Consider the following 13501-nt stretch of genomic DNA (forward strand, 5'->3'; position numbering starts at 1 on the left):
GGGCAGCTGGAGAACGTTCATAACAATGGCGTGACGCTACCGAGTGACGGAGGTGCAACCTATGAATATTGACCAATAGAGGATTGCTGATGCTATGTAATGGTCAATGAGAGGCTCTGAAGCCACCGGCTGCCATATTGGTACTCCTCAGAAGAAGCAGTACTCCACAGAAGAAGCAGTACTCCTCAGAAGAAGCAGTACTCCACAGAAGAAGCAGTACTCCTCAGAAGAAGCAGTACTCCTCAGAAGAAGCAGTACTCCTCAGAAGAAGCAGTACTCCTCAGAAGAAGCAGTACTCCTCAGAAGAAGCAGTACTCCTCAGAAGAAGCAGTACTCCTCAGAAGAAGCAGTACTCCTCAGAAGAAGCAGTACTCCTCAGAAGAAGCAGTACTCCTCAGAAGAAGCAGTACTCCTCAGAAGAAGCAGTACTCCTCAGAAGAAGCAGTACTCCTCAGAAGAAGCAGTACTCCACAGAAGAAGCAGTACTCCTCAGAAGAAGCAGTACTCCTCAGAAGAAGCAGTACTCCACAGAAGAAGCAGTACTCCTCAGAAGAAGCAGTACTCCACAGAAGAAGCAGTACTCCTCAGAAGAAGCAGTACTCCTCAGAAGAAGCAGTACTCCTCAGAAGAAGCAGTACTCCACAGAAGAAGCAGTACTCCACAGAAGAAGCAGTACTCCTCAGAAGAAGCAGTACTCCACAGAAGAAGCAGTACTCCACAGAAGAAGCAGTACTCCTCAGAAGAAGCAGTACTCCTCAGAAGAAGCAGTACTCCTCAGAAGAAGCAGTACTCCTCAGAAGAAGCAGTACTCCTCAGAAGAAGCAGTACTCCTCAGAAGAAGCAGTACTCCACAGTAATGAATGGATTACATTACTTCAATCAAATGTTTCAATGACAAAATGACATGTTTTTAAGTATGTATTTGTTTTAGTGGGGCAGTAGCATAGGTACTCTCTACAAAAAATTATGTTTTATATATTTTTTGATGTTCAGTTCCCATAATATAATTTAAAAGTATGCATTTAGTGGTAATAGGATATAATTGTCAAAAACTAATGTAGACATGAATAAATTCAACTATATAGCTACCAAAATAGATTTATTTATTGTTTACTATGGAGTAATATCAAAATATACATATATTGGGTCATTGTGACTCAGCAGCACAAGTGGCAAAACATTCTGAACATTTATCCTCAGCTTTTGAAAGAAACATTCTGGAACATTCTCTCCTCAAGCATATTTTTTTTGCATGGATTAAATTACATGAAATCGAAGCAATTTATCTTCAAGCTTCCTTATCTGATCATTGAATTTATGCAGATTATGTTTTCATGCTAATTTCCCCTAGTCATATGCTACTGAAAATAGTAGCGGCAAGCACGAAAAACACAAAAACAAACATACCTGAAGTTCTATCATGAATGGTATCTAACTTCTAGTCTCATTCAATGGTCCTTGTGGTACCTAGAGATCTAAACAAATTCTTTCCATGATACCTTTTTTTTTTTTTTTTACAAATCCCTTGGAACATCTTTGAAGTGATTAATCAAAGCCAGCATATTTGACTGTTACAGCCTTCTGCATAGTTACAGGGTCTGAAATTACACCTCCGGTAGCTCCTCCAGCCTCGTGGCTATCTCCTCAGCTACTGTATCAGGGAAAACATCTATTTTTAGAGTTTTAAACTTATTTGCTCAAGGGCAGGGCAGCGTAAAAGACCTTGAAATAAGGACATGACAGCTGATATTGGACACGGACTTCAGATGTTAGCATTATCTCAAACCACTGAGTCTGTGCAGCTTTGAGTGGCTTTAGGAGCCTCTTTCACAGATATCTGAGTGTATGGAAGAGAGGGTATTCTATTTCACTAACCCAGCAGAAGCAAATGGCAGGCAAACCAAACCTGAATTTCATCTGTCTATGGCATCCATTTTCAGGTCCAAATTTAGGAGTTGGTCAGCAATTGCTGATTCTCCACTACGGCAGAGGAAGAATGTTTTGGACAATGGATTCCAATCACCTGACCTCTCCTTTCAATATGCCCAGTGTATTCTATTCTGAAATGTCTGTGTGTGGATTCTATTTGATTGTCTACTCTAAAAATCGGTTTTGTTCTCTGCCAGACTATGTCTAAGTCTGAGTGTGTGGTGTGTCTAGGCCGAGGGCGAGCAGCCTGCATTCTGAAGCTGATTCTCCCAGACACCGTCTCTAGTAGACCCTTTGATGTGCTGTGTCAGCGTGCACACACACACACACACACACACGCAAATCCCCTTTGGTGACAGAGCTGGGGAAGGAACACTCAGACATCACAGAGGAGGAAGATAAACAGAGAGATGGAGAGAATAAGAAAGAGAGAGACTGCAGCTGTGTGTTTGGGTCCAGTGACACCTATGATCTGAAAGACCAGATGATAACTGTGAAACCCAGACACAAACTGCCCTCAGCAGAGGGACAGAGCTAAGGATGAATTGATATGGGTCCTACATTATATGTGGAGTATTTTCTGTGAGTATGATAATGACAATGAGTTATACCTTGTGGTAGAAATACACCATTCAAAAGATTCAGCACTCACCTCATTGCACCCATCTGGCCCTGCAATGAAACATTTGGGCAGACAACACAGACACGCATGCATGCACTGCAGCCAATGCAGGATTGATTCAGGCACCTGAGATATTACCCTTTACATAAAATAGAGTGATCCCCACAGTGTTATTGGTTGGACTGTAGACAGAGGCCTGGGCAGCGGGGGATGTTGTGTGCCGAAACATTCTAGTCATTTAGCAGACACGCTTATCCAAAGCGACATTTTCATACTGGTCCCCCGTGGGAATCGAACCCAGAACCCTGGCATTGCAAGCGTCATGGGGCCAAGGCCAAGCCAACCTCCCCAAGAGACACCAGCTGGCTCATTACATAACCACTACACCCTGAGAGAGCAGGGAAGCAGGGAGAGGGAGGTGTGTATGATCTGCTGATATGGGTGGTATAAATGTGTGGGCCAGGGGGCAGCGCAGCAGGCCAGGCACCCCCTCCATGTGTCCTGTCCAAAGTCACCATCCATCCTCACACCCTAATATGCACTAACAGAAATGTTATGACATCCTTATTGTCTAGCGGCTAAGTGAAACAATTGTGGCTTTTGCGATAGAGGCACCACATTTCACACATGGCTATAGTGCCATCGCAGATTTTGTACATTATTGGGATGGAATGGAACATTAAATCCATGAAAAGAACAGTTAAAAGCCAATTAGAGCAAAGGGAGAGGTGTTTCAATTGGCTTTAAGTAATGCCCCCTTCCAGATGCCACCAGACTGTGGGGCAACACTGACACCTGGTGGCAAGGAAGAAAAGGGAACGTGTTTTCTTCAGTGAAGGATGATCTCTTTTCAGGAGTTCAAATAGAGCCTGTCTGATTTTTACCTTTATTTAACTAGACAAGTCAGTTAAGAACAAATTCTTATTTTCAACGACAATCTAGGAACAGTGGGTTAACTGCCTTGTTCAGGGGTAGAACAACAGATTTTTACCTTGTCAGCTCAGCGATTTGATCTTGCAACCGCTCTAACCACTAGGCTACCTGCCACCCCTCTATTGCAGTAGGCTAGGATACAGGTGTGATATTATGGTATGATGCTATATGTAAAAAGTCAATAGTTAAACACTGCATTGAAATCAAGGTGGTTCATTGATTACAGGCGTTCTGTCTGGCCTTGCAAGGTTATCATCTATCCAGTTAATGTAGACACACATACAGCAGAGATACTATTTCAGGGCAACATAAGACAGAGTTGTGCTATATGTTGGTTTCTGCCTATCCTAAAGCAATCGATACTGTGGCAGAGCATTAGAGAGAAGAGAGGGCGAAATAAAGAGAGAACGAGAGAGGGTGTTTCCAGAGGTATTCCTTGAACTTCAACAGGCAGCGCTCCACAGCCAAATAACGAGAGGACACAAGAGTTTCCCCCCCAAAATAAAGTCAGTTTAATTGAATGCTAAAAGAATAAGGCTGAGACGCTGTATCAGTACATAGGTGATGCATCACAACAGTTTTGCTGGGGACACGCACACACACACGACTAACCTGGAGGTTAATGAACAGGTCACAGAGTAGGAAGAAGCTGATCTTAGGCACTGATGTTTTACACCTTTCACCTTAACCATAATGAAGGATTTTGTAAGGATAAGCTGTTCCTAGATCACTGCCCGATGACAACTCCTACCCAGAACACTCAACCTTCCCCTGTGGATGTAGTGCATAGCTCAGTAGTTTCTCTCTAATTCACCCACTCATGTATTGACCATTCCAATAACAATCATTGTCAAAATAATATCTAATGTAAAAAACACAATTTCAAATTTTGCTACATAAGAACGAATCAAGTCGGCCGCTCACATATATGGTGATTTTTCATTTTGTACAAAGTTACATTCTGAACTACAAAGGCTCTTTCATAGAAATAAATACTGAAATGGCTGAACTGCAATATGAGGGGTCTTCTGGAAAGAAACACACACTTTCACCCCTCAGGACAGACACCAGCTAAATCTGTTGATGCACAGACCAGAGACACATGAAACCTTACCCCCCTTTCTAGTGCACTACTTTTCAACTAGCCTGGCCAAAATAGTGTACTAGATGGGGAATCAATGTGTCATTTTAGATGCAACCAGAGACTAAAAAGACTAAATGTACAAAAAGTTAATAAAAATAGGCTTAGAGTCTGAAAACGTCAGTATCATAGCAACCTATGGGGGAGCCACCCTGCCCTCTAGTGTACAAAAGGTAGAAGAAAGTTGTTCCTAGACACTGATCTAAGGTCAGTGTTGAGTTGTTCCCCTTAATGTTTCATGTTGGGATTTAGAGAAGATAAACTGATCCTAGATCTGTGCCTATATGGGTAACATCTACTCTCAGCGCACAAAAGACTCCAGAAGCGGAGACGCCAGCTATTATACACCAACATCTCTGCTCTCGGAGAGTGCTTAGTTTATTGGCAGAGATGACAGCTTAAAAATATCTCTCTATTCTATACACCATGATCATTTTAACAAAGACGGTCTGGCAAAATGTTATTGTATTTACAGAGAGACGGGGCTGAACATGCAGCTACAAGGCCACACATTTACTTTATTTGGTAACCGGCCATGTAACATTCTTTCACATAGGAATAAATTAAATCTGTCCCACTTAAAGTCCATAATGTAGTTTTCAACATTTTTTTCTCAACTCTCAAACATAAGGCAGCCGTTGATTTTGGTAAAGTGTCTGCAAGCTCTAGCTGGTGGGAGGGAGGGAAGGCGGGAGAGCAACGGCCCAGAAACTAAAGACGGAAGCCCTGTTCCAACACTCTTGCAATGCAACACTGCCTTCCTTCCATGAGGTAATAAATTATTAATCTATATGTATCCATCCTATGTCAATCCTGTCAATCATTACACCTAGAAAGAAAAGGGGCATTTCCTAAGTATTGAAACAAAGCGATTCTCTGCCCCAGCAGCTACGGACATGATTGATCAGAGACCTATTAGGTTAGCCTAAACATAAGCCCAGTCAACAACACTGATCCCAGGTCCAGAAAACTCTTACAATTGATTAAAAACGGTCTTTCATACAATCAAGAGCCATGTTCTCACAAAATAAAATCTATCACGCAAGAAGAGCACGCCTGTGTCATTCAGGACACAAAAGATTGGCTCACTTGCTGGATTGTCCAGTAATCCCTTCTTTCTTATTGGACGATGTGAGACATCATGGGGTTGATTTGGTTTTGCATTTCAAAACACATCATAACCAATAAACCATCATTATTCTCCTGTGAGCAGGTCTCTTATACACTATTGTCTCCTCTCTGTCTATCTGAAAGAAAGCACAGAGGGGGAGGCCAAAGAAACACCCTGACCCTGCATTGATTCCACCAATCACCAAACAGTATTTGGACAGAGGGGTTGGACCCTAAGCATCCAATAGAAAACCAGGTGCAAAATATGATCTAAGAAAATTAAATCACCATTTTTTTTGTTTTCACTAATAATCATTCTAGTAGTAATACCGGTAATAATAATAATAATAATAATAATAATAGAAGCGCAACGGTCTTGTATCAGATTTAAAATACAATAAGTAAAATAAAACATTTAATTAAAAAAACATAAAACAAAACAAAGATTACAAAACCAAAATTAGAAGAAAATAAATAAACAAAAATAAACATGCAAAAGAGTGAATCTGAATGGACAGCTTGTTCCTGCTTTAAATAGGCTCCTCATCGCCGTGGCATGGTCAGAGGTTACAGTTCAGTCCTGGCTGTCCATGACCTGCCAGACGATCAGGTGACTCCTCTCAGCTTTGGCCAGGAACGGCTGCAGCTTCAGAGTGGGCTCGTCCAGTGGCTCTTCAGTCTCATCACCTACACGCGCACGCACACACACATTAAGCCACTTCATCTCATACAAATATCTATGTTTTCATGCCCTGCCATATACTGACTGTACTTGTCAGTGTGATGTGATGGTCCATGCCAACTCACCCATCCTGAAGTCGATGTATCCCTCTCCTCCACTCATCACCAGAACAGACTTGCCAAACTGCTTTTGAGGGTGCTCCTCTGCCCCGTTGTCACCCCCAGCCTCCGCTGCTCCGCCTGCACCTGACGGGATCACATGACCTGGGGGAGGGGGGACCTTGATCAGTTAAAAGGCAGGACGAGGAGGAGAAGAAGAGAGGGAAGAGAAGTGAAATTACCTGGGACAGCGGTGAAGAACTTGACTGCGTCTCGGTGACCATGGAAACAGAGCTGAGCGTGCGCCATGGAGCAGAAGGGTACGAAGGTTCCAGCCGTCACCTTGTCACTGTTCTCATCACCATACACACGGATCACTCCGCCAGGTTTACCTGGTCCTGCCATCACCTTATCGGCTAGAGAGAGATGAATCGTTAAATAGAGAGGGTGGATAGATGGAAGGATGTAGAGAGATGTATCATTAAATAGAGAATGGGAGGGGAAAGAGAAGGATGTAGAGAGATGTATCATTAAATAGAGATTGGGAGGGGAGAGAAGGATGTAGAGAGATGTATCATTAAATAGAGATTGGGAGAGGAGAGAAGTATGGAGAGAGATGCATCATTAAATAGAGATTGGGAGGGGAGAGAGAAGGATGGAGAGAGATGCATCATTAAATAGAGATTGGGGAGAGAGTAGTGGGCATAGAGAGGGGGATGGAGAGTGGGAGAGAGACATTACTTCCCCTTACTGTCAGTGAGAGGTATAGAGATGATGACTCCATTGCCAGTGCCGACCCAAAGACGGTTACAGGACACCGTGAGAGCTGTGATCCTGACAAAGGAGAAGCCCAGCTTCCCCGTACCTGAGGGAGACCAACATGACACATTAAGAAAAGAGGAATAATGAAGTATATGTCTGTATTTCCTATATGTCACTTGGGCTAATGCTGTGAACCCTTGTCCCATATCAGTCAAAACTAGCTAACAATGAGGACACAAACACCACAATCAAGTTGCTTTAGAAGCATAGAACGTAGAACACACAATACCTACATCAACTGCAACAGGTGTAAATGGCCTTGGTTCCTCACCCAGCATCTTGCTGACGTAGGGCTCTATGTCAACGTCCTGCAGGTGTTGGTGTGTGTGGGAATGGAACAGTCTCAGAGTAGAGTCCAGTCGGATGGACACCCAGATACCATCTCCTTCCCCCGCCAGCTGTCTCACCTGGCTCTCTTTACGGGGGTGGGCATCAAACGACTTCTACAGTGGAGGAGAGGGGGAGGGGAGGGATGGAAAAGGAGAGGAGGATTACAACTATAATCTGTGGACTGAGTCTGTGTGAGTCCGTGTGTGTGTGTGTGTGGGGGGGTTCTTGTGCGTGCTTGCGTCCATGAACGGGTCAGACGTACCTCTATCTTCATGGCTTTGGGCTGGACCACGTAGATCTTGTTCCTGTAGCCACACCAGACCTTGTCGTGAACCACGGTCATACAGCGAACAGAATGGTGGGGTCTGCCCAGGTCTAGTAGGTGGTAGTTAGTCAGGTCCCACTGACCATCTGGAGAGGGGGAGAGTAAGAGCAGTGTGTAAGCACCAATGTAGGAATCCTTTAAATGGACACAGTCACACAAGAAACTAAAAAACATATCAGCCTTACCCACTCCTCTGTGGAAGATAGCCAGTGTTCCATCAGCCAGAGACACCAACACTCTCCCCTTCACATGGACGATGCCCAGGACAGAGTCCTTCAGCTTTATAGAGTGGAGACACTTCCTCCACTGGGCCACTGACGAGTGCACGTACACACTGGGAACACACACACATTTGACTGATGAGATCAATATGAGATTGATAAACTGATCTGATTGATTAAATTGATCGGCGTCTCACCATCCGTTCTGTGCCCCAAGCCACATGGTGGGTAAAACACTGCTCATCTTCTGGGCTTCTTCTCTCATCAGGTCCTGTTCCTCTGGGTTAGGGTTGGAGCTAACACCATCCTTTACCAGATCAGACTCCCTGAGAACAGAAACAGGATGTTAGTGTGTGTGTGTGTGTGGGTGGTGTGTATGTGTGTATGTGTGGAGTGTGTGCATCCCTGTATCCCATACCTCTGTGTGTAGTTGGCTGGCCTCTCCCCAGGACTAGTGCTCTGTACTCCCAGAGGGTCAGTGAAGACATGTTCAGTGTAGACTCCCCTCTGACTTAAGTCATGCTCCGGGCCTGCAGGACCCGCACTGGCCTCTGTAGCCTCAGTAGCCTCCTCTGCAGCCTTGGCGTCTACACAGAGAGGAGAGAAGGAGATACTGTAGGTGTAAGAGCAGAGTATTCAATAGATAATCACTTTTGACTTAGGGAAGGACAGGAGAAGGAAATATTGTTTTTTTGCCATAATCACTGATCTGGTCTATGAAAACACCCTTTTTGTTACACATTTAACCAGAACCACGCAAAATGCACATTCACTAATAAATGGCTACCTTCTGGTAGCAGGCGTTAACAATCTCTCAAGCACAGGCCCACCTGCTAGTGAGTAGCTAATCTTTATATTTAAAGTCTAGCTTTAAATGGATCTATTTGCTTGCTAACATGTTAGAACAGTTGATCTGTTATGAATAGACCCTCCTGTCCGTCTCCAACTGTTTGAACAACCCAGCCTGTTCACTGAGTTTAGGATATTGAAATCAAGTGGCCTACCTGGATAAGAAGACGCTTCTTTCGCAGAATGAGAACGAGTTGCCAATTCCGTATTTAAATGCATATTTTTATGCTCTTTGCACATTTATAAAACACAGGCTAGACAGCTAGCATACAGTCTGGATAATATGCAGCTAGCTGTACAAGGTGCCGCACAGGACAGAAACTGAGCATTCATTTTCCACAATCACTTGAATGGATACTCCCATCTTAGTAGGGTCTGCTCTGTTCTACATTTTGGGAGTTGAGACATAAAAGGGCATAGTTACAAAGGTTACGTTCTCCTCTATTACAGTAAAATGTCTCAATGTGTTTCGGTGTCCATATGAATTGACTGCTTGTTGTAAGAGGGAGAAGAGCTTTCCTCGTTGTTGTGGTGAGTGGCAGGGGGAGGGGCTTGGTGTCTGGAGCGAACACACAACAACAAAAAAGATACGTGTGTGTGTGTGTACAGTTGAAGTCAGAAGTTTACATACACTGTAGCCAAATACATTTAAACTGTTTCACAATTCCTGACATTTAATCCGAGTAAACATTCCCTGTCTTAGGTCAGTTAGGATCAACACTTTATTTTAATAATGTGAAATGTCAGAATAACATTAGAGTGATTTATTTCAGCTTTTATTTCTTTCATCACATTGCCAGTGGATCAGAAGTTTACATACACTCAATTGGCATTTGGTAGCATTGCCTTTAAATTGTTTAACATGGGTCAAACGTTTCAGGTAGCCTTCCACAAGCTTCCCACAATAAATTGGGTGAATTCTGGCCCATTCCTCCTGACAGAGCTGGTGTAACAGAGTCAGGTTTGTAGGCCTCCTTGCTCACACACACACTTTCAGTTCTGCCCACAAATTTTCTATAGGATTGAGGTCAGGGCTTTGTGGTGGCCACTCCAATACCTTGACTTTGTTGTCCTTAAGCCATTATGCCACAACTTTGGAAGAATGCTTGGGGTCATTGTCTATTTGGAAGACCCATTTGCGTCCAAGCTTTAACTTCCTGACTGATGTCTTGAGATGTTGCTTCAATATATCCACATTATTTTCCTACCGCCATCTATTTTGTGAAGTGCATCAGTCCCTCCTGCAGCAAAGCACCCCCACAACATGATGCTGCCACCCCCGTGCTTCACGGTTGGGATGGTATTCTTCAGCATGCAAGCATCCCCCTTTTTCCTCCAAACATAACGATGGTCATTATGGCCAAGCAGGTCTATTTTTGTTTCATCTGACAGAGGACATTTTTCCAAAAAGTACGATCTTTGTCCCCATGTGCAGTTGCAAAACGTAGTCTGGATTTTTAATGGCGGTTTTGCAGCAGTGGCTTCTTCCTTGCTGAGCGGCCTTTCAGGTTACGTCGATATAGGACTTGTTTTACTGTGGCTAAAGATACTTTTGTACCTGTTTCCTCCAGCATCTTCACAAGGTCCTTTGCTGTTGTTCTGGGATTGATGTGCACTTTTCGCACCAAAGTATGTTAATCTCTAGGAGACAGAACGCGTCTCCTTCCTGAGCGGTATAACAGCTGCGTGGTCCCATGGCGTTTATACTTGCATACTATTGTTTGTACAGATGAATGTGGTACCTTCAGGCGTTTGGAAATTGCTCTCAAGGATGAACCAGACTTGTGGAGGTCTACATTTTTTTTCTGAGGTCTTGGCTGATGTCTTAATTTTCCCATGATGTCAAGCAAAGAGGCCCTGAGTTTGAAGGTAGGCCTTGAAATACATCCACAGGGACACCTCTAACTGACTCAAATGATGTCATTTGGCCTATCAGAAACTTCTAAAGCCATGACACAATTTTCTGGAATTTTCCAAGCTGTTTAACGGCACAACGAACTTAGGGTATGTAAACTTCTGACCCACTGGAATTGTGATACAGTGAATTATAAGGGAAATTATCTGTCTGTAAACAATTGTTGGAAAAATTACTTACAACTAACTTGCCAAAACTATAGGCGGCAGGGTAGCCTAGTGGTTAGAGCGTTGGACTAGTAACCGGAAGGCTTCAAGTTCAAACCCCCGAGCTGACAAGGTACAAATCTGTCGTTCTGCCCCAAATCTCAAATCAAATTTTAATTTGTCACATACACATGGTTAGCAGATGTTAATGCGAGTGTAGCGAAATGCTTGTGCTTCTAGTTCCGACAATGCAGTAATAATCCAACAAGTAATCTAACTAACAATTCCAAAAAAAAACTACTGTCTTATACACAGTGTAAGGGGATAAAGAATATGTACATAAAGATATATGAATGAGTGATGGTACAGAGCAGCTTAGGCAAGATACAGTAGATGGTATCGAGTACAGTATATAGATATGAGATGAGTATGTAAACAAAGTGGCATAGTTAAAGTGGCTAGTGATACATGTATTACATAAGGATGCAGTAGATGATATAGAGTACAGTATATACGTATACATATTAATAATGTAGGGTATGTAAACATTATATTAGGTAACATTGTTTAAAGTGGCTAGTGATATATTTTACATCATTTCCCATCACTTCCCATTATTAAAGTGGCTGGAGTTGAGTCAGTGTGTTGGCAGCAGCCACTCAATGTTAGTGGTGGCTGTTTAACAGTCTGATGGCCTTGAGATAGAAGCTGTTTTTCAGTCTCTCGGTCCCAGCTTTGATGCACCTGTACTGACCTCGCCTTCTGGATGATAGCGGGGTGAACAGGCAGTGGCTCGGGTGGTTGTTGTCCTTGATGATCTTTATGGCCTTCCTGTAACATCGGGTGGTGTAGGTGTCCTGGAGGGCAGGTAGTTTGCCCCCGGTGATGCGTTGTGCAGACCTCACTACCCTCTGGAGAGCCTTACGGTTGTGGGCGGAGCAGTTGCCGTACCAGGCGGTGATACAGCCCGCCAGGATGCTCTCGATTGTGCATCTGTAGAAGTTTGTGAGTGCTTTTGGTGACAAGCCGAATTTCTTCAGCCTCCTGAGGTTGAAGAGGCGCTGCTGCGCCTTCTTCACGATGCTGTCTGTGTGAGTGGACCAATTCAGTTTGTCTGTGATGTGTATGCCGAGGAACTTAAAACTTACTACCCTCTCCACTACTGTTCCATCGATGTGGATAGGGGGTGTTCCATCTGCTGTTTCCTGAAGAGTCCACAATCATCTCCTTAGTTTTGTTGACGTTGAGTGTGAGGTTATTTTCCTGACACCACACTCCGAGGGCCCTCACCTCCTCCCTGTAGGCCGTCTCGTCGTTGTTGGTAATCAAGCCTACCACTGTTGTGTCGTCCGCAAACTTGATGATTGAGTTGGAGGCGTGCGTGGCCACGCAGTCGTGGGTGAACAGGGAGTACAGGAGAGGGCTCAGAACGCACCCTTGTGGGGCCCCAGTGTTGAGGATCAGCGGGGTGGAGATGTTGTTGCCTACCCTCACCACCTGGGGGCGGCCCGTCAGGAAGTCCAGTACCCAGTTGTACAGGGCGGGGTCGAGACCCAGGGTCCCGAGCTTGATGACGAGCTTGGAGGGTACTATGGTGTTGAATGCCGAGCTGTAGTCGATGAACAGCATTCTAACTTAGGTATTCCTCTTGTCCAGATGGGTTAGGGCAGTGTGCAGTGTGGTTGAGATTGCATCGTCTGTGGACCTATTTGGGCGGTAAGCAAATTGGAGTGGGTCTAGGGTGTCAGGTAGGGTGGAGGTGATATGGTCCTTGACTAGTCTCTCAAAGCACTTCATGATGACAGAAGTGAGTGCTACGGGGCGGTAGTCGTTTAGCTCAAATCTGTCATTCTGCCCCCGTTCTGCCCCTGAACAGGCAGTTAACCCGTAGTTAACCCACTGTTCCTAGGCAGTCATTGAAAATAAGAATATGTTCTTAACTGACTTGCCTGGTTAAATAAAGGTAAAAAAAATAAAATAAAAAGTTTGTTAACAAGAAATTTGTGGAGTGGTTGAAAAACGAGTTTTAATGACTCCAACCTAAGTATGTAAACTTCCGACTTCAACTGTATGCCTGCGTGGGTGTTATAATCTTACCTGTGTCGGTGTCGTTCTCTGCTCCTGCTGTCTGGGGGGTAGCCACTGTCCCCTCTGTAGAGCAGCCAACCACATTGATCCCTGCCAGCACTCCAGCTTCACCCATTGAGCAAATACTGGTTGTGCTGGCTTGCAGAGTCCCGCACTCAGCACCTGACCCTGCGTCATGGGGCACCTCCTCCCCTGCCGGATAGTCTGTCTCTCTGGCTCCTGACACACACATAAACATGTATAAACAAACATGGTATGATTAGCTACAATCAAAACAAAAACATTTAGCC

At 44.2% G+C, this 13501-nt stretch overlaps 1 protein-coding gene across 9 annotated transcripts in view; it reads right to left on the reverse strand.

Annotated features, from left to right (window-relative positions):
- Nucleotides 1-3972: 3972 nt before the first annotated feature.
- LOC112224382 (C-Jun-amino-terminal kinase-interacting protein 4-like) overlaps nt 3973-13501 on the reverse strand; it is a 46923-nt gene continuing 37394 nt past the window's right edge. For 8 of the 9 annotated variants that reach the window (XM_042306097.1, XM_024387908.2, XM_042306096.1 and 5 more), the window contains 10 exons: nt 13221-13430; nt 8632-8800; nt 8411-8539; nt 8178-8326; nt 7930-8078; nt 7609-7780; nt 7267-7380; nt 6758-6931; nt 6543-6680; nt 3973-6422 (listed from right to left, as the gene is read on the reverse strand). In XM_042306097.1, coding sequence (XP_042162031.1) covers nt 6310-6422; nt 6543-6680; nt 6758-6931; nt 7267-7380; nt 7609-7780; nt 7930-8078; nt 8178-8326; nt 8411-8539; nt 8632-8800; nt 13221-13430 — 1517 coding nt within the window. In that variant the 3' untranslated portion in view covers nt 3973-6309. Of the gene's footprint in view, nt 6423-6542; nt 6681-6757; nt 6932-7266; nt 7381-7570; nt 7781-7929; nt 8079-8177; nt 8327-8410; nt 8540-8631; nt 8801-13220; nt 13431-13501 lie in introns of those variants that run through there. The other variant, XM_042306099.1, reaches the window with a different exon arrangement.

Source organism: Oncorhynchus tshawytscha, linkage group LG25, assembly GCF_018296145.1.
Source record: "Oncorhynchus tshawytscha isolate Ot180627B linkage group LG25, Otsh_v2.0, whole genome shotgun sequence".
In the NCBI taxonomy this organism is placed as follows: Eukaryota; Metazoa; Chordata; class Actinopteri; order Salmoniformes; family Salmonidae; genus Oncorhynchus; species Oncorhynchus tshawytscha.